Source organism: Leucoraja erinacea, chromosome 10 (assembly GCF_028641065.1).
Source record: "Leucoraja erinacea ecotype New England chromosome 10, Leri_hhj_1, whole genome shotgun sequence".
NCBI lineage: Eukaryota > Metazoa > Chordata > Chondrichthyes > Rajiformes > Rajidae > Leucoraja > Leucoraja erinaceus.
This window is the reverse complement of record NC_073386.1, coordinates 56,728,681-56,748,945: the sequence shown is the minus strand read 5'-3', so window position 1 is coordinate 56,748,945 and position 20,265 is coordinate 56,728,681. Positions and strand designations below refer to the sequence as shown.

At 44.5% G+C, this 20,265-nt stretch overlaps 1 protein-coding gene across 1 annotated transcript in view; it reads right to left on the bottom strand.

The window, feature by feature from the left end:
- dennd1b (DENN/MADD domain containing 1B) overlaps positions 1-20,265 on the bottom strand; it is a 289,189-nt gene that overhangs the window by 46,053 nt on the left and 222,871 nt on the right. The window contains 4 exon segments of the mRNA XM_055642397.1: positions 699-767; positions 2,285-2,325; positions 5,112-5,202; positions 13,724-13,825. Of these exon segments, the coding sequence (XP_055498372.1) occupies positions 699-767; positions 2,285-2,325; positions 5,112-5,202; positions 13,724-13,825 (303 nt within the window).

The following is a 20,265-nucleotide window of genomic DNA, read 5'->3' as shown; positions in this document are numbered from 1 at the left end:
CAAGAAAGGCTTGAGAGTAGAAATTTAAGTCTGGACTTAAAAGAGTTGATGGAGGGGGCAGTTCTGATGGGAAGAGGGATGTTGTTCCATAGTTTAGGAGCTGCAACCGCAAAAGCGCGGCCGACCCTGAGTTTATTCGTTTTGGACCAATTGCAGGCGGGACAGGGATGATTGGCTGATGCCAGTGTATAGGGAGTTGCAGTAATCAAGGCGGGAGGCGATAAATGAGTGGATGATCTTTTCGGGGTCGTCAAATTGGAGGAAATTTTTTATTTTAGCTATCGGCCGAAGCTGGAAGAAGCTAGCTTTTACCACGGCATTGACTTGTTTGTCAAATTTTAACGCGGAGTCAAATATCACGCCAAGGTTTTTGCCGTGAGGTTTGAGTAATGGTGTTGGTGTAATAGTGGGTGCCTGGAACATACTGCTGGAGGTGGTGGTGGAGGCAGCTGCAATAGTGGTGTTCAACAGGTCTTTGGATATGCAGGGAATGGAGAGATATAGTTCACATGCAGTCAGAGGAGAATAGTTCACCATGTTCAGCACGGACATTGTGTGCAGAAGGGCCTGTTCCTGTACTGTTCTATGTTCTATCCTCCTCATTTGAAGTTGAAAGATGATTTCACTGTAAACACGAATTGCAGCAAACATTTCCAGCACAGCGTGTAACACCGCTGATATTTGCTGCAGGGACTTACATATTTGTAGGCTGTTTTCATGGCAGGGTTTGCTTTTGTCATTACTGTATTTAACAGAGCTCCACCCTTCTGCAAAGGAAGAGGAAATCTGGTGAGTACAGAGGAATAAAAAATCAAAAAACAACCGTTTTCTTAAAAAAATCTACAATTACAATAATAAAATTTATTTTTGTTAATTTCATTCACTTATCTATCTGGAAATATTCATAGAGTTGTAGAGAGTCATACAGCGTGGTAACAGGCCATTCGGCCCAACTTTCCCACACCGACCATCATGCTCCATCTACACTAGTCCCACCTGCCTGTGTTTGGTCCATATCCCTCTAAACCTGTCCTATCCATGTACCTATCTAAATATATCTTAAAGCTTCAAGCTTTTTTCATTTGACTTGAATATTTGTGTCAGGGGAAGGTTTGCCCAGCTAAGCAGCGAGCTGCCGGTGATTATTGGTCACCAATTTAGTTTAGTTATTAGTTTAATTTGTTATTGACATTGTACAGAGGTACAGTGAAAACAATTTCTTTGCATCCTATCTTGTCAAAAAGAAGAGTAGCACATTGGCGAAGCGGTATGACCCTGTCCCACTTAGGAAACCTGAACAGAAACCTCTGGAGACTTGCGTCCCGTTTCCATGCGGTTCCCGGAGATTGCAGTTGGTTGCCGGAGGTTACAGGTAGTGGAAGCAGGTAGGGAGAGTGACAAAAACCTCCGGGAACCGCACGGAAACCTTGGGCGGGGCGCAAAGTCTCCAGAGGTTTCCATTCAGGTTTCCTAAGTGGGACAGGGGCATTAGAGTTGCTGCCTTACAGCGTCAGAGACCTAGGTTCGATCCTGACTGCAGGTGCTGCCTGTACGAGTTTGTATGTTCTCCCCATGACCGGGATTCTCTGGATTCCTTCCCACATTCCAAAGACGTGCAGGTTTATAGGTTAATTGGCTTCTATAAATTGTCCCTTGTGTATAGAATAGAACTAGTGTACGTGTCATCGTTGGTCGACGTGGACTCGGTGGGCCGAAGGGCCTGTTTCCGTGCTGTCGATCTACAACTAAAACTAGAGATCTTGGAGGGATGCATTGCATCTATAAAAAGCGACAACAGTGCACTTCCAAAAGTTATTAAATAGCTTTATTTACTACTTCCAAAAGTTTATTTATTACTTGAAAAAGTAATAAAATGGCTTTATCTGTTTAGTTGGTGATTCTAAAGTATACACAATATAGTCAGGCGGCAGGGAAACCAGTGGTGAGAGAAAGAAGAGGTGAAGGGAAACACAACAATAGGAATGCTTAGAGCTAGCACAGGCTTGGTGGGCTGAATGGTCTCCCATTGTGTCAAATGAAATGAAGCTGAATGTAAAAGGCGAAGGAAATGAAATGTGGCATATCCCCTTTCAACTATTTAACTATTATTGGTATGCCAAGATTACCCAGTGGGTTATAGCTGCACTAATGGCTAACACTAATGTGCAGGGCTTCCAAACAAGGTTAAGTTGATGAACAAACCTGTATGTAACAAGTGAGTAAGCAGTGAACAAGTCAGTAAATGTCAACTCTGGAGAACAAGGAATGGCGCATTTAGTCTCACCTTGACTGTGCACATCCATTGCTGATACGACTTTGAACTTCCTGTAGATTAATTAAAACAAAAATTCACGTTATCAAAATCAATGCATTGAAATCATTAAGCCCAGACCAATACCAGGAATGGGCAGGTGGTTTTGAGGTTGGTCAGGCTGGGCTTGTATCTGCTTGAATTCCAAAGAGTAAAAGGCAACTTGGTTTAAACGTCCAAATTCCTGGGAGGTCTTGCAGTGCGGATGTGGAGAGGATGTTTCTCATTGTTGGAGAATCAACCCGAGGTCACAGTTTAAGAACCGCGCGGGTTTTCTCCGAGATCTTCGGGTTTCCTCCCACATTCCAGAGACATACAGGTATGTAGGTTAATTGGTTTCGGTAAGAATTGTAAAACTGTCCCTAGTGTGTAAGATAGTGCTAGTGTTCAGGGTGATCACTGGTCGAAGTGGACGCTGGGCTGAAGGGCCCTTTTCCACGCTGCTATGGTCTAAAGTAAAGTCTTTCAAAATCTCTTTCTCAAGAGAAAGCAGGGAATCAGCCTGCATTTGAGGGCATTAGCCACACGGTGAGGTTGGACAACCTTGGATTGTTTTCTCTGAAACATCAGAGGGCGTCCTGGTAAAAGTATATAAAGTTATAAGAAGCTGAGATGGGGTCGGCAGTCAGACCTTTTTCGTCAAGTCGGAAATGTCAAAGACTGAAGGGCATGGCTTTAAGATGAGAGGGGGAAACCGTAAAGGATTCAGTACAGGTCAAAATTTTTTTTAATTTAATTGTCACAGAGAGACAACGAAATGCATTTGATCTCCTTGAAGAACTAGCGTAAAAAATGTCAGGGATGGAACCGGTGGAGTTGGGCAGATTTCACCATAGTGGCGTTCCGGACTGGAGATGAGGTCAAGTTTTTGTTTAGAGGGTAGACCTGGACATTTGTCATATGCAAGGTGGAGGCAGATACGATAGTGGCGTTTAAGAGGCTTTTAGATAGACACATGGATATGCAAGGAATGGAAGGATATGGGTCGCGTGCAAGCAGAGATTAGTTTAACATGGTATCAGCCAAGATCTTATTAAATGGCGTGACCAGGCTAGAGGCTGGTGCTCAGGGTTCAAACATTCATAGTTTCTCCATCTGGTAGAATGAAAGGCCAGGATAGAATGGATGTGGAGAGGATGTTTACACTAGTGGGCGAGTCTCGGGCCAGAGGGCACAGTCGCAGAATAAAAGGACGTACCTTTAAGGGCTTGTCCCACCAGCATGCGATTGCACGCGTCTAGCGCGACCAAACGTGGCCGGTCCCACTTCCAAGCGCGGAGGCGTATGGAGTTGTGCGGGGCTGGTCCCGACATCATACTCTCCAATCAGCTGGGCAGGAGGCGGGCCGACTGAATTTGGACGTCACACGGCATCGGGCGGTGACGTCAGCACGCAACAGCATGCTTTAGGCGTACGCCGTCGAGACACAGCGTACGCCCGTCGAGACGTTGCGTACGCGTCAATGCACCTGCGGGCCGACAGGCCGTTGGCGCACGAAGACTTCGGACAGTGCGTGATTTTCGGAGTCCCGCGCGATGTCGTGACCAGCCCTGCACAACTCCATACGCCTCTGCGCTTGTAAGTGGGACCAGCCCCGCGCGTCCGTACGCCTCAAGCGACCACGTTTGGTCGCGCTAGACGCATGCAATCACATGCTGGTGGGACAGGCCCTTTAGAATGGAGATGAGGAGGAATTTATTTAACCAGAGTGTGGTGAATCTGTGGAATTCATTGCAGAGACTGATATGTTCTTATTTAGTAAGGTGTCGAATGTCAAGAGGTGAAGGCACAGAAATGTGGTTGGGGGAGAACAGTAGATCAGCCATGATTGAATGGCGGAGTAGACGTGTTAGCAGAATGGCAAATTCTGCTCCTTTGTCTTATGGTCTTATGTTCAAAAGAAAGATGCAGAAATAATATTTCATTTGTTAAAGCACACAAAAGAAAAATTAAGATGTACTGCAGAATTTTAGGAAATTTTAGGAATGATATGTTTATTTTACTTCTCAATTATTAATCACTGATGGCACGGTGGTGCAGCGGTATAGCTGCTGCCTCACAGTGCCAGAGACCCGGGTTTAATCCTGACCTCGGGTGCTGTCTATGTGGAGTTTGCACATTCTCGCTGTAACCTCGTGGGTTTGCTCCGGATGCTCCAGTTTCCCCCCACACTCCAAAGACGTGCAGGATTGTACGTTAATTGGGCCTCTATAGTTTGTCCCTAGTGTGTCGGATACGGTATGAGGTGATCGTTGGTTGGTGCCTGGACCGAAGGGCCTGTTTCCACGCTGCACCTCTAAACAAAGCAAAACTGAATATAGTTTTGAAAAAAAGTTTTTCCTTTATTCTAAACTAAGATCATAAAAAAAAAATTGCTTATTGATTCAGACCAAAACCTCTGTCCTTTCTCCCCCGTACTGGTTTAATAAACAGATAGTTTATATGCCATGGCTTTTCCTACAGTGCTCATCACCATCTCTCGTCTACTCCTGAATTAGCAAACCAAACTGAATAAACAATTCAGAATTGTAGTGCACTTGGGTAAAGAAATTTTAGTGATGCTTATTTGTAAGCAATCACTAAACCAAATAAAATCACCTGAAGCAAAATCAATGATGCGGTGACTGAATGAAACGTGATCAATGGTCTGCCGAGACATTACCCTAGACAATGCCCGAACAAAAGATGGGTCTACTCCTGACATTTGAAAGCTGCCATTCTCACGGGAATAGAAAAACTCCAGCATTGCTAAAATATTAACAACAAAGATATCTGCTTTTAATACCAGTTGGTTCCATACCTCCACTGTAGCCTCCAGCAGTGATCTCATCTTCAAAAACATCCGAAAACCCTTTCCCTGCATTTAGCTTTTCCAACCTGCCATCAATAAACTAAAAGATAAAAGGTGCAAGGATTCAGTCAAGAGAATGGAAAACGACACATCGGGTAGAGTCATCCAGGTTAATCCAATTTAATTCATTTTTAAATGTACAATCAACGTTTATTATGCTGCACCATTTTCTTACCACATCCTGTTGCAGCCCATCAAGCCAATGCCAGAGAGAGACACAAAATGCTGGAGTAATTCACCAGGACAGGCAGCATCTCTGGAGAGAAGGAATGGGTGACGTTTCGGGTCGTGACACTGAGACTCAGACAGAGGGAGACATAGAGATATGGGTAAGGTGTGAAAACGAGAGATCAAAGGAGACAAAGTTCATAGAAAATGTAGAATAGATCATTGTTAGCTAGGGGAAGGTGACAACGAGGCATACAAACATAGAATTTAATCAGGAGGACAGGCAGACTGGTCGGACAAATAGGATGGGGGAGGGATGGAGAGAGAGGGAAAGCAAGGGTAACTTGAAGTTAGGGAAGTCAATATTCATACCGCTGGGTTGTAAGCTACCAAGCGAAATATGAGATCATTGCTGAATCACTGAAAGACGCAGCACAGAAACAGGCTCCTCAGCCCAACTCGTCCATGCTGACCAAGATGCCCCATCTAAGCCAGTCCCACCTGCCCCCATTTGGCCCATATCCCTCTAAACCTTCTTGTGCACGCACTTGTTCTAATGGTGTTTTAATGTTGCATTGTACCTGCCCCAATACATGGACTTCAGCTACATTGTGGAGCCTGATGAGGGATTGGAACTTTTCTTCAGACTGAAAGATAAAGGTGGGAGGTGGGGGTGGGGGTGTGGGGAACTGGAGGCACAAAAAGGCCAGAACAAAACAGGGCCAGCAACAGATGATCCCAGGAAGGATGGAGTCCATAATAGCGCATTGTTGGCCGGGGAAGAGGTGATAATGACAGGGATGGAAGGAGGCGCACAGTGGAACTAGTAGGATGATGAGTGGGAGAGGTGGAGAGAGAGGGGATGGGGGGGGGGGGGGGAGATATGCAGGAGATACTTAAAATAAGAGAAATCAACATTCATACCACTGAGTTTTGTTCTGGTTTTGTCTCACCTCCAGTTTTTACCCCTCTCCATCTCTATCTTTCAGATTGAAAGAGGGTTCCGACCAGTGTTTCCGCTTTGAAGAAAATTACCTGAAATTCTGGAAATTCTGGTTGTCTTCGGGTAATTTTAGGGAAATTAAATAATTTCGGGAAATGTCGTGAAATTTCCTGGCCCGGTAAGCCTTCGCCAACTGCGCATGTTCCACTGCCGCCTCAACTGTGCACGTGCGGAATCCGTGCCCACTACGCACGTGCGGGGAGACGCCAAAGAATCCAATCAGGCCCGCGGGATTATTTGCGGGAAAAAAAGTACATACCTGTATATTTATGACCATCCGCACCTGCGCAGTTGGGGGAGGCCCCTCAGCCGCGTCACGATTGAAAATAGCGCCGGTGACATGGTAGTGACGCCGAGTGTCCGTGCATGTGCAGTGGGCCCGGTTTCCGCGCGTGCGCAGTTGGGGCGGCAGTTGCACGTGCGCAGTTGGGGAAGGCTTACCGAGCCGGGAAATACCCGGAAATACATCAATGTTTTTTTGAGGTGTGGAAGCACTGTTCCGACCCGAAACATCACCTATGCCTTCTCTCCTGAGATGCTGCCAGATCCTCTGAGTTAAGGGCCTGTCCAACGAGAATGCGACTGCATGCGGCAAGCGCGACTAAACCGGAAGCGGGGGCCGCGCGGAGGTCAAGTGATCCCCGTACAGGGCTGGTCCCATCAGCATGCGACCTGCATGCGGCAAGCGCGACCAAACCGGAAGCGGGGGCCGCGCGGATGTCGATTGAGTGACGTGAAGTTCGAGCGAAGTCCGCGGGAAGTTCGCGCGTGACGTACGGCATCAAGATGCTGCGTACGGCGTCGAGACGCTGTGTATGCCCGTCGAGGCGGTGCGTACGCCGTCGAGGTGGCTGCGGGCCGGCAGGCCGTTGCCGCGTAGAATCTTTGAACACGGTCAGTTTTTCGGAGCCCCGCGCGATGTTGGGACCTGCTCCGCACAACTCCATACGGCTCCGGCAATCGAAGTGGGACCGGCCCCGCGAGGCCGTACGGCTCAAGCGACCACGGTAGGTCGCGCTTACCACATTGAGTCGCATGCTCGTGGGACAGGCCCTTTACTCCAGCACTTTGTGTTGTAACATTCTCAGATGTGTGCAATGAATTAACTATGTACAGCACTATGAAATAAAGCATCCAATGGCAGCACGGTGGCACAGCGGTGGAGCTGCCACAGACCAGGGTTCAATCCTGAGTACAGGTGCTGTCTGGACTGAGTTTGTACATTCCCACTGTGGCCGCATGGATTTGCACAGGATGCTCCGGTTTCCTCCCACACTCCAAAGACGTACAGGTTTGTTGGTTAATTGGCTTTTGTAAATTGTCCCTGGTGTGTAGGGAGTGGATGCCAAGGTGGTAAACAGAACTAGAGTGAACGGGTGATCACTGGTTGGCGTGGACTCGGTGGGCCGAAGGGTTTGTTTCTAAACTTTGTTTCTACGATTGTTAAAGGTTTGGACACGCTAGAGACAGGAAACATGTTCCCGATGTTGGGGGAGTCCAGAACCAGGGGCCACAGTTTAAGAATAAGGAGTAAGCCATTTAGAACGGAGACGAGGAAACACTTTTTTCGCACAGTGAGAGGTGAGTCTGTGGAATTCTCTGCCTCAGAGGGCGGTGGAGGCAGGTTCTCTGGATGCTTTCAAGAGAGAGCTAGATGGGGCTCTTAAAAATAGTGGAGTCAGGGGATATGGGGAGAAGGCAGGAACGGGGTACTGATTGGGGATGATTAGCCATGATCACATTGAATGGCTCGAAGGACCGAATGGCCTACTCCTGCACCTATTGTCTATTGTCTAAACTGTAACTAAAAAACTAAACAAAAATTCAATAATGTGTCCAATTAAATAATGTGTACAATAATGTGTATAATTAAAAACCATATAAGAGACAGGAGCGGAATTAGGCCATTTGGCCCATCAATTCTACACTGCCATTCAATCATGGCTGATCTATCTAACCCCATTCTCCCGCCCCAAATCCCCTAACAGACAATGTACAATTATTTTTAAGATTTCAACCTATTTCACAATAAAACAAAAAATATGAATGCACAGACCTTTCAAAATAGCCTCACAACATCTCTTGTTTCAGTTTGATGACAGCAGTGACCTTTTTAAGGTTGAGGAATATTGAGGCCAGAACGTTATCTGTTGTTTTCCCAATTATAGACATTGGCATTATTGACAGAAATGGTGAAAAGTATTTCTTTAACAGTGGAAGAAATTGAGTTCAGGTTGGTAAAATCCACCCACTGGGTGGAGGCTGAGACTGAGTGGAGAGGTACTGCAGTCACTGGTATGACACTGATATGAAGCAAACTAAATTCCTGCAACTCAAAACAATGGCAGAGGAAAGTGGAATCCAAATGATAGAAGCCAGGGAGATATTCTTTAACTTTATTGGACAAAGTCCTATTTATTCTCAATGGGCCCTTTTCCAAGAGCGAAACCTTGGTTCATGGTCAGAGCAGCAGTATTTTATTGGATTTCATATTGAGCAGAGTAAAATAAAGACAACTGAGCTACCACAGAGCAGAAACATCTTTGAAGTGCTGGCTGTTATCACACAGAAAACTCAAGAAATTCTTCTGCTGCAAGATAGCATTTGATTCATTGCCATTCCCTCATACCACTGAACCACAACAGCCTGTGACCAGACCAGACAAATTAGCCGTGTCTAAACAGATGCTGTACAACTTATTCAGAACCAACAGTTAATATTTTCCTGTCAGAGTTGAGGTGAACACTCATTTGTTAATGTAGTTTATAATCAAACTTGCAAGAACTCAGATTTTAAGAGGCACTTTAGAAAAGTGTTGAAAAGCTATCAGGCACAAGAATTATTTGTAGGGTCGGCATGGTGGTGCAGCGGTAGAGTTATGCCGAACAGCGTCAGAGACACAGGTTCAATCCTGACCATGGACGCTGTCTGTATGGAGTTTGCACGTTGTCCCTGTGACCATGTGGATTTATTCCGGGTGCTCCGGTTACCTCCCACATTCCAAAGATGTACAGGTTTGTAGGTTCATTGGCTTTGGTAAAGAATCTAAATTGTCCCTATTGTACAGGATAGTACCAGTGTACAGGGTGATCACTGGCCGGCGCAGACTCGGTGGGCCAAAGGGCATCTATCCACGCTGTATCTATAAACTAAATTAAAAATTGATTCAGAGAGTTGAGTAACGTTGGTTGAACTAATGAAGAACCTAAAAAGAGAATATTCGTGGACAGAATTGGAGATTTTTGGATGGACAATTATTTTCTCAAACTGTCTCAACAGCAGACACATTTCAGATTTAGATAGTAAGGTCCTCAACATCAGCAGCATCATTGTTGTCTCCTTTCTCCCCATCCTTCCCCACTCCCCAATCCACACTCACTTCCACCCAGAATGTAGAAACAAGGAACTGCAGATGCTGGTTTACACAAAAGAACAAAGAGTGCTGCAGTAACTCAGTGGGTCAAGCAGTGTCTCTGGAGAACATGGATAGGTGACGTTTCGCAGTGTAGGAATAACTCAGTGGGTCAGTCAGCATCTCTGAAGAACATGGATAAGTGGTGTTTCAGTTTCACTTCTACCCGAGTGCCAAAGACACACTGTTCGTGCACAGTTCGGAATGTCCAAATAATGGAATGATCTGCTCCCTGTCAATTAAAAAAATAATAATCCTGGAGTTTTAGGGAAATGTAAAGGGTTCTAATTAAAAAATAAAATGTCAACACATGAAAAATAGTTAAGAGTCATACAGCACGGAAACAGGCCCTTCGGCCCACCTTGTCCATTCCAACCAAAATGCCCCATCTCTACTAGTCCCACCTGCTCACGTTTGGCTTCTATCCCTCTAAACCTTTCCTGTCCATGTATCTATCCAAATAAAGCTTACATTATGTCATTTAACCTGCCTCATTAGTTAGCCTTCAGCTACATAGTGGTGTCTGATGAGGGATCTCAGTTAAGTGGAGAGTTGAAGGTGCTGTGATTGTTCCCTTTGGTACCAGGGAACATTTTAGCAGAGATTTGACGCTGGTGAGTTATTTAAGATGGAGAAAATAAGGGATCTGACTGTGGTGGTAAAAGACACAAGAAATGAAAGATAACTTGAAAGTGATCGGATCGGCATCAGTACCGGGGTAATGCGAGAGATACCTGCAGGGAGAGTTGGGGTCTTGGTGACAAAGTGGTGGAAGGATGTGTGATGATAACCTGCAAGGCTGTTTGCAGAAGCAACTCCGAGAGAGAATCAACACTATAATATGACTGCAAAGAAAATGTGAGGAAGATTAATCATTAGTGTTGGTTTATTATTGCCATGTGTACCGAGGTACAGTGAACAGCTTGGTTTGTGTGCTAACCAGTCAATCTAACTATACATGAGTACAACCAAGCCATACACAAGTACGTGCGGGAAGGAATTGCAGATGCTGGTTTATACTGAAGATAGACACAAAGTGCTGGAGTAACCAGGCAGGTCATGCAGCATCTCTGGAAAACATGGATAGGTGACTTCTTCTTCAAAGAGGAAGGGTCCCGACCCGAAATGCCACCCACCCACCCCTTTTTTCCCAGAGATGCTGTCTGACCCAAGGAAGTACTCCAGCACTTTGTGACTATCTTCCATACACAAGTACAACAGGTAATGCAAAGAGAAAAATGTCAGAGTGCAAAATGCAGTGCTCAAAGCATCATAGCATTACAGTTACAGAGGAAAAGTCCAATGTTTGCAATGAGGTAGGTTGGAAGATCAGGAATACACCCTAGCTGATGTGGGAATGTTCTGTGTCTGATAACAGAGGGGAAGAAGCTGTTCCTGAATCTGGTGGAATGTGCTTTCAAGCTTTTGTACCTGATGGGAGAAAGACAAGAGGGCATGTCGGGGGAATTAGATACTCTAGCAAAATGTCAGCTGAGACACAATGGGTCAAATATCTCTTTGTGCTTTCTTAGTATCTGAATGTAGAGTAAAAGTTAAGTGAACTGTTTCAGTCATTTGGGAGAGAAATGTATTGACAGGCAGATATGACTGAAGGAGTTTTGCTTTCCATTTGAATTTTAAATATTCTTATACACACACCGGAACGCACAAGTTGAGAAAAATTCAGCGATGGGGAGAGTGAAGAGAAACATAATTCAAGCAAGCAATCACAATTCTACTGAAAAATATTCTGCCAAGATGGTTTGGAGATTTCAGTTTTAATTTTAGAGGAGCAATGTGGAAACAGGCCTTTTGGCCCATCGAGTCCGTGCTGACCAGTGATCACCCGTACACTAGTTCTATCCTACCCACCAGGGACAATTTACAGGTCAATTAACCAACAAACCTGTACGTATTTAGAATGTGGGAGGAAACCGGAGCACCCGGAGAAAACCCGCGCAGTCACGGGGGGAACGTGCAAACTCTGTACAGACAGCACCTGTAGTCAGAATCGAACCCAGGTCCCTGGAGTCGTCAGGCAGCAACTCTACCACTGCACCACAGTGTAGCCTTACAAATCATTTTTACGCCAGATACCTTTTCAACACTTTTCCAAAGTCGCTCTTAAAATCTCAGCTTCCAAGTTTTTTATAAACTGCATGAACAAATGAGTATTTACACACTGTGCCGCTTTAAACCACTGCCAATCTAAACTTACTGACCATTTCCAGGAGGTTTGTAGGTTAATTGGCTTGGTATAATTGTAAATTGTCCCTAGAGTGTGGGATAGTGTTAGTGTGTGGGATCGCTGGTGGGCATGGACTCTGTGGGCCGAAGGGCCTGTTTCTGTGCTGTATCTCTGAACTAAACTATTTCTCTAAATCATATTTCCTTTAAATACTGATGACCTCAACTTTTCAATGCTCCAAATTTTAAACTCGCTCTGGGCAAAGAAATCCTCTTGAATTCCCAGATGGATTCATGAGGAATATCATATTTAGGGCCCCTCCCTGGAAGTGGAAACATCCTCCCAAAACCTTGTCTCAGCTCCTAACATTTAAAGACCCTTAGAAATAATTTCTTAGCATTATCATTCCATGGGAAGAAAGCTCTACATAGTTTCATAGCAAATCACCAAATGCTGGAGGAACTCAGCGGGTTATGTGGAGGGAATGGACAGACGACTTTTCTTCAGACTCACTGAGTTCCTCCAGCACTTTGTGTTTTGCTCTAGTTTCCAGTATCTGTAGTTCCTTGTGTCTCCCCTGAATTGTCCTGACATTCCTAGCAATATGCTTTCGTCCCTTTCTTCCTTGCAATTTAGGCATTTCTATCGCCTGAACTGAAACCTACACGCATCTATATAAAATTAATTTATGGCACAGACTGAGGCCATTCAGCCCATCGTGCCAGCACTGACTAAAAACAGGGTCATTTCAGTTTCAGTGTTTTCAGCAGTGCAACATGGAAACCGGTCTTTCGGCCAACCATTAGTTCTATGTTATCGTACTTTATCATGCATTCCCTGCACACCAGGGGCAATTTACAGAGGGCCAATTGACCTGCAAACCCGCACATCTTTGGGATGTGGGAGGAAACTGGAGCACCCGGGGGAAACCCATGTGGTGACATGGAGAACATAGACCTGCAAACTCCGCACAGACAGCACCCGAGGTCAGGATCGAACCGTGTGGTGATACAGTGGTACAGTGTGGAAACCGACCCTTCAGCTCAACTTGCCCACGTCAACCAACATGTCCTAGCTATAATAGTCCAAGCTGCCTGCATTTGGCCCACATCCCTCTAAACCTGTCCTATCCATGTACCTGTCTAAATGTTTCTTAAGCATTGTGATGATACTTGCCTCAACTACCCCCACCCCCCGGCAGCTCATTACAGACACCCACCACTCTTTGTATAAAAAGGTTACCCCTCAGGTTCCTATTAAATCTTTCCCCCCTTTACCTTAAACCTCTGTCCTCTGGATGTTGATTCCCCTACTCTGGGTCTGTGGCGCTATGAGGCAACAGCTCTACCCGCTGCGCCACTGTGCTGGCCCCATTGACAATGTTCTCCTTGCCCTTAGAGATGAACACTGGAGTGCATGGTTTCAGAGTGAGTCCTTGCCCAAACTAGGTAGACATGTTCTACTCTCAACGGCTTGTGAATCTTTAAGAATCTCAGCCCCAGAGAGTTGTGAAGGGCGAGCCAGAGAATACGTTCAAGGTAAATTTCTTGCCTCAACCACGTTCAAGAAGCACGAGTGTTAATTGTCATATGTACCGACAATGAAACAATGAAATCCTCACTCACTGTGTCTTACACACAGCCAGCACCCAAGGTCGGGATCGAACCTGTGCCTCTGGCGCTGTGAGGCAGCGACTCTACCCACTGCACTCCTCTGCCAGACTTTCCTCTCCCGTTACATCCCCAGCAGATTTCCCACGTTGACACACAGACCCTCAGCTTTAACCTTACCTGTTTGAAGAGCTGAAGCTGCACAGCATTTTGCAGGAAGTTTTTAATGGTGCTGGATCGATGGGCCACGTAACTCTCTTCACAAAATGTAATTGGCTCTCCCTGAAATTAAACATGTTGAAGGCTATTAAACACCATTGATATTTTTAATGTTTATTCCAAAAAAACTTGCAATGAGCTGGAGTAGTATATCATGGTAATAAATTAATGCTTTGAGTCACTGGATTAAATTCTGTCTCATCAAACAAGTGGCCAACGCTAGTGAGGCTATAGATCAGAACACAAAGTGCTGGAGTAACTCAGCGGGTCAGGCAGCATCTCTGGAGAACATAGATGGATGACATTTCAGGTTGATACCCTTCTCCAGTCTGAAGACGATTCCCAACCTGAAATGTCACCTATCCATGTTCTCCAGAGGTGCTGCCTGACTCGCTGAGTTACTCCAGCACTTTGTGTCCTTTTGTGTAAACCAGCATCTGCGGTTCCTTGTTTCTAAAGATGAGAAGACTATTTGAAACGCCACCTTTGCATTTCTCAAAGATATGTATAAAATGATTAACCCATAATGCTGCAAACACTTCTTTAAATCCTTGTTGCAAACATCAAAACTTAACATATAAGAACATAGAACAGTACAGTACAGGAACTGGCCCTGAAGCCCACAATATTCATGCCGAACATGATGTCAAGTCACTGCATATCCATGTGCCTATCTAAAAGCCTCTTAAACGCCATGCATGCTGTGAATGTTTGAAAGACGAAAATAAAGGTGTTCTTGCTTGGTTTTTGAAAGATAAAGTGCAAAAACGTCCTTTTTGTGAAACTAATTAACATGTACATGGGTTGCGTAAAACTAATTTCACATTCTCGATGTGTGTTCTGTTCATAGTATATAATGCACAATATTCCTCTGAAATGTTAGGAGGACAAGTGCTTATAGACAAACTATTAATATGGGCAAACATCAATAGATGCAGTGACTCACGCTGACTGCAAAGGGATGAACGAGGGTGGGGGATGGGGACGTTTGGGGGCGGGGGGATTCAAATCAAGTAGGGCATTAACTTGGTTGCATGCTTTAGAGAAGTACCTGCAAATTGAGACTTTTGTGTGCCAATAAAATACTTCATGTTTAATATGTTATAAAAATGGAGAAATAAACTAAAAACAGGAAGGTTTTAATTTAGATGTTGGGAAATGGTCTATAAATAATCTGAAGATGATCTCAATGGTAAGGACACTCCCATGCATCAAGTGACTTCAAACATGAAACAGCTATTTGGATAATATACATGCTTTTGAATCTCCTTGAAATGCAAATGTAAGTTGCGTGCAAGATAAAATGCACGAAAAATATTAGGGTTGTGAAAATTTCTTTGAATTTTAATGTTTATTCATAGTACATTAGAATAAATCATTACAAAAGCCCATATTTCTGTCAGGTAGTCAGAAGATGAGAATGTAATGGAGATTGCAAAGACTCTCTGGAGTATGATTTTCACTGTTGGCGGTATACAAAGGACAAGTACTAGGCACTGGAGAAGGAGCCAAAATCACAAAGGCAATGTAAATAGTAATTCGTAAAATCGTAAGAAAAAAAAACACAGCATTAACAATTTTTCTCATTGTAGTTTGCGATCCATCAACAATCATCTGTTATTGAAGTCAATGTGCGAATTTTCAATAAAACAAAGCAGCAGTCTACAAAGGTGGGTGAGAAAAATATTACCCTGGAAGTTATAGTGAACTACGATGACAGTCTTCCAACTAATAGCCCTGTCCCACGGTGCGAGTTCATTGCAAGTGCCCTCCCGAGTTTAAAAAAATCAAACTCGTGGTAAGCACGGAGAATGAACGTAGCGGGTACGTCGGAGCTCGGGGACGTCTCTTAGCGGCTCGTGACGCTAACGGCAGGTACTCGGGAAGACTCGCTAACGGCAGATAGGCACGGGAAGACTCGTGAAGATTTTTCGACATGTTGAAAAATGTCCACGAGAGCCCCGAGTACCGACGAATGGCCATTACCGTAAATCTCCGAGTTTGAATCAGGGCAAACTCGGGAGAACTCTTGGAATGAACTTGTACCGAGTCTATTACACCACTGCAGACTTTGGACTTTTCCATTGTTACACTACAATTTCATGCCACATTATAACTGCTGAAAAGGTTCAGTAGTGCGAATTTAAAAGGTCTGGTTTAGTATTTAAAATTAAATTTAGATTTAGGTTAATTATTGCCACATGTACCAAGGTACAGGGAAAAGCTTTATTTTGCATGCTCTGCAATCAGATCAGATAATACTATACATCAGTACAATCTAGCCAAACGCAAGTACAATAGGTAGAGCAAAGGTGCAGGATATAGTTCTCAGCGTGTAGCGCATCAGTTCCATAGTCATATTATATTATCAGGTTTCTCTCTGTGTTGTACTGATCCTTGACATTCTGGATGGCAAATCTACCTGGTGCTCTGCAACAAAAGTATTCATAAATCACTCATTATTATTGATATTGTTGCTTCCCAAAACAGTCGTGAGTTTACCGTTTTGCATTTGTGTCAATATTTCAGGACACCTGAAGACAGACACAAAATGCTGGAGTAACTCAGTGGGGCAAGCAGCATCTCCGGAGAGAAGGAATGGGCGACGTTTCGGGTTGAGGCCCTTCTTCAGGACACCTGGTTGGTTATCAGCCTTCCAACCAAAAATGTCAAATATAAACATCCTCCACGTAGATAAATCTCATTTTGTCTGACAAAAAAAAATGTACTGTGTAACTTACTCGTGAGATTACAGCAGGAGCTCGGAATGCATTTACCGCAGAGATCATCTCCTGCTATCTTACAGGGGAGTGAGAAGTAATGTTTCCATTTTTTTAACGGTGAAATAGCATATCAAAAGTCGACCCAGCCCTGCGAAGATAGGCTCGTGTTAATCACAAAACCCTGGGCTGTACTTCACTGAGAGCTGACAAGTGAAGCCATTTATCATGCTACCCAGGGCCAATGATTATGAATGGGAGCTAAACCCCCGAATACAACAATGGGCTTCAAAGACACAGACATCCTGACTGTGCTTTTCCTTAAAGTAAAATTGTAAACAGTACTTCATTTTTGAGCAGTTTAATTGTGCCGGTAAATAAATTCATGCCCAGGCAGATGGGGACAAAGATTCAGTTTTTAGTTCAGAGATATAGCATGGACATCACCTGAACAGAGTTTAGATTTGTTAATTTTGTATTATGAATTCCACATGCAGTTTGAGCAGAGACCTGGCCAGTTGCTTTGGTCTTAGTTTTTCGTTTTTTGGGATACAGCATGGAGACAAAACCTTCGGCCCATCTAGTCCACACCGATCATATAGAACTTCACACTCGTTCTATGCTATCCCAATTTCTAATCCACTCCCTACACACTAGGGGCAACTTACAGAGGGACAATTAACCTACACGCCCGCACATCATTGGGATGTGGGAGGAAACCGGAGTACCCGGGGGAAGCCCACGCCGTCACAGGGAGAACGTGCAAACTCCACACAGACAGCACCGGTGGCCAGGATCGAACCTGGGGCTCTGGTGGTTGGAAGCAGCAGCTCTACCCCTGTGCTGCCCTTACATTTAGGCACATTGCAACCCACCAGCATCGATCCAGCACCTTGAATTTAGTGAAGCATCCAAAAGGGTTTCTCTGCAGAGTTTTCAAGCAAACCTGAGGTACAGAGTATGAGAACCAGGAGATCAAAGAGGGTCGCTCAATGGCACAGCTGGTAGAGCTGCTGCCTCACAGCACCAGAGCCCCGGGTTTGATCCTGACCTTGGGCACTGACTATCTGGATGGAATTTGTACGTTCTTCCTGTGGGGGGCGTCAAAGGTTACTGGGAGAAGGCAGGAGGATGGGGTTGAGAGGGAACGATAGATCAGCCATGATTGAATGGGGTAGTAGACGCGATGGGTCGAATGGCCTAATTCTGCTCCTATGGTCTTATGGCCTTATAATGGGAATAACCAGAGGGGCAGCATTATATCGCCGGGCCGAATGAACTCCAACGTCGCAAGAAAATACGGTTGAGCCTATCAGGAGAACTTGTGCAATTCCTCAAGTGTGGTTTGGTGCATCTTAAAAACAAAAATAATTAAATCAAAACAGCCTGAAGCAACAAGGCCTTGAACGTATTAAAGATTTTTTTTTAAATTCTCCTATTCGATATGAAATTCCGACAGTATATATCAAAGCTATCTGCAAGTTGACCCTGCAAATGGAAGCATTCACATTTGAAGTGTATCAGTATTATGAACACAGACAATAGCCCTTTAATCTTTGAGAGGATGGAAACTTTACATGTTGTAACATTCTGATACAAATGGATACATTTTTTGGCCGTGTTTCAGAGTTCTGGCAGCTAATAGCACTGGGAATATCTACTGCCAAGACCTATTAGACACAAATTCTTCCCTGTCGAGAAACACTAAAATTTTGTCAGTAAAAACTCTCAACTGTAGATCAGATCATTCAAAGAAAGATTATTAAAAGAAAACCCACAATAAGAATTTTCGCCTCTTCTAAAGTCACATCAAAACAGCTGCGCATTGAAATATATTTTCCATTTCAAGCAGAAATCTACCAACAAAACCTAGAATACATTTTCTGTTTTAATAGTATTTTTGTTACTGAATCAACAGACTGTAGATACAACAGTGGCGTTTAAGAGCCGTATGGATAGGCTCATGGATATGCAGGGAATGGAGGGATATCAGTTATGTGCAGGTAGATAAGAGATGGTGCTGGCATCATGTTCGGCACAGACAATGTGAGCTGAAAGGCCTGTTCTTGTGCTGTACTGTTCTATGTTTTAAGATGGTGAAAAGATACGCTGGATTAAGTGCACATTTTCTTTTTACCTTTGTGATTTGCGTCTGTATCCAGCCTGGAATGAGTTTTACAAAATATATTCTGTTCAGTATAAGATGAAGCTTCAATCACTTCACAAGTTCACGTTATAGGGGTAGAATTAGGCCATTCGGCCCATTGATTCTACTCCGCCATTCAATCATGGCTGATCTCTGCCTCCTAATCCCATTTTGTGCCTTCTCCCCATAACCCTCGACACCCATTCTAATCAAGAATTTGTTAATCTCTGCCTTAAAAATATCCACTGACTTGGCCTCCACAGCCCCCTGTGGCAATGAGTTCCACAGATTAACTCCCCCGACTAAAGAAGTTGCTCCTCACCTCCTTTCTAAAAGAGCGCCCTTTCATTCTGAGGCTATGACCTCTGGTCCTAGACTCTCCCAACAGTCCACACCCACTCTATCTATGCCCTTCTTTATTCCCAGTGGGGGTGTGGCTTCAAAGCAGCAAATTCAACACCAAACAGATAATCTCACAGACAGCTCGCCAAAATGGCTGCTGCTTTGACAAGATTTAAGAATGACCTTGAAAGAGGAGTCGCAGGGAATGAGAAGGGCGAGGGAATTGGGGAGAAAATGGATAAAATACTTGGAGGGTTTTTTTTTTAAGTTCTTACGTGATAGGAGCAGAATTAGGCCATTCAGTCCATCGAGTCCACTCCGCCATTCAATCATGGCTGATCTATCTTTCCCTCTCAACCCAATTCTCCTGCCTTCTCCCCATAACCCCTGACACCCATACTAATCAAGTATATGTCAATCTCCGCCGTAAAAATATCCATTGATTCGACCTCCACAGCCGTCTGAGGCAATGAATTCCAAAGATTCACCACCCACTTTTTAATGATTTTTCTGATCCAGTGAATTATCTGATCCACAGTTCAGAGATTTTAATGTGCTTTGTGCCTGGATTAGAGGGTTTCGGCTACAGGGAGAGGATGGACAGACTTGGATTGTCTAGAATGAGGGGAGACTTGTCAGAAGTATATAAAACGATGAGAGGTGTCACTAGGGTAAGAAGGTCAGAACCTTTTCCCAGGTTGGAAATGTCCAACACTCGAGGGTATAGCTATAAGATGAGAGGGGGAAAGTTTAATGGAGATGTGGTGGGCACGTTTTTGCACAGAGAGTGGTGGAACATGCAGTGGGGGTGGAGGCAGATACAATAGTGGTGCTTAGGAGACTTTTAGATAGCAACATGGAAGTGCAAGGAATAGAGGGATGTGGATCACATGCAGGCAGATGAGATCACTTTAACTTGGCATCATGCTCATCACAAACATGGTGGGCTAAAGAGCCCATTTCTGTGCTGTACTGTTCTATGCTCTATGTTACAAATGCTGGAGGAAGGCCACAAGGTGCTTTGTGATGGGATCACCAGTTATGGGGAGAAGGGAGGACATTTTGTTTTTTAGGGTTCAAACCTGACTGCAGGTGCTGTCGGTACGGAGTTTGCATGTTCTCTCTCTAACTGCGTGCATTTTCTCCGGGTGCTCCGGTTTCCTCCCGCACTCCAAAAACGTACATGTTTGTAGGTTAATGGCTTCTGTAAATTGTCCCTAGCGTGCAGTATAGAACTAGTGTACGGGGTGATCACTGGTCGGCGTGGACTCGGTGGGCTGAAGGACCTGTTTGTG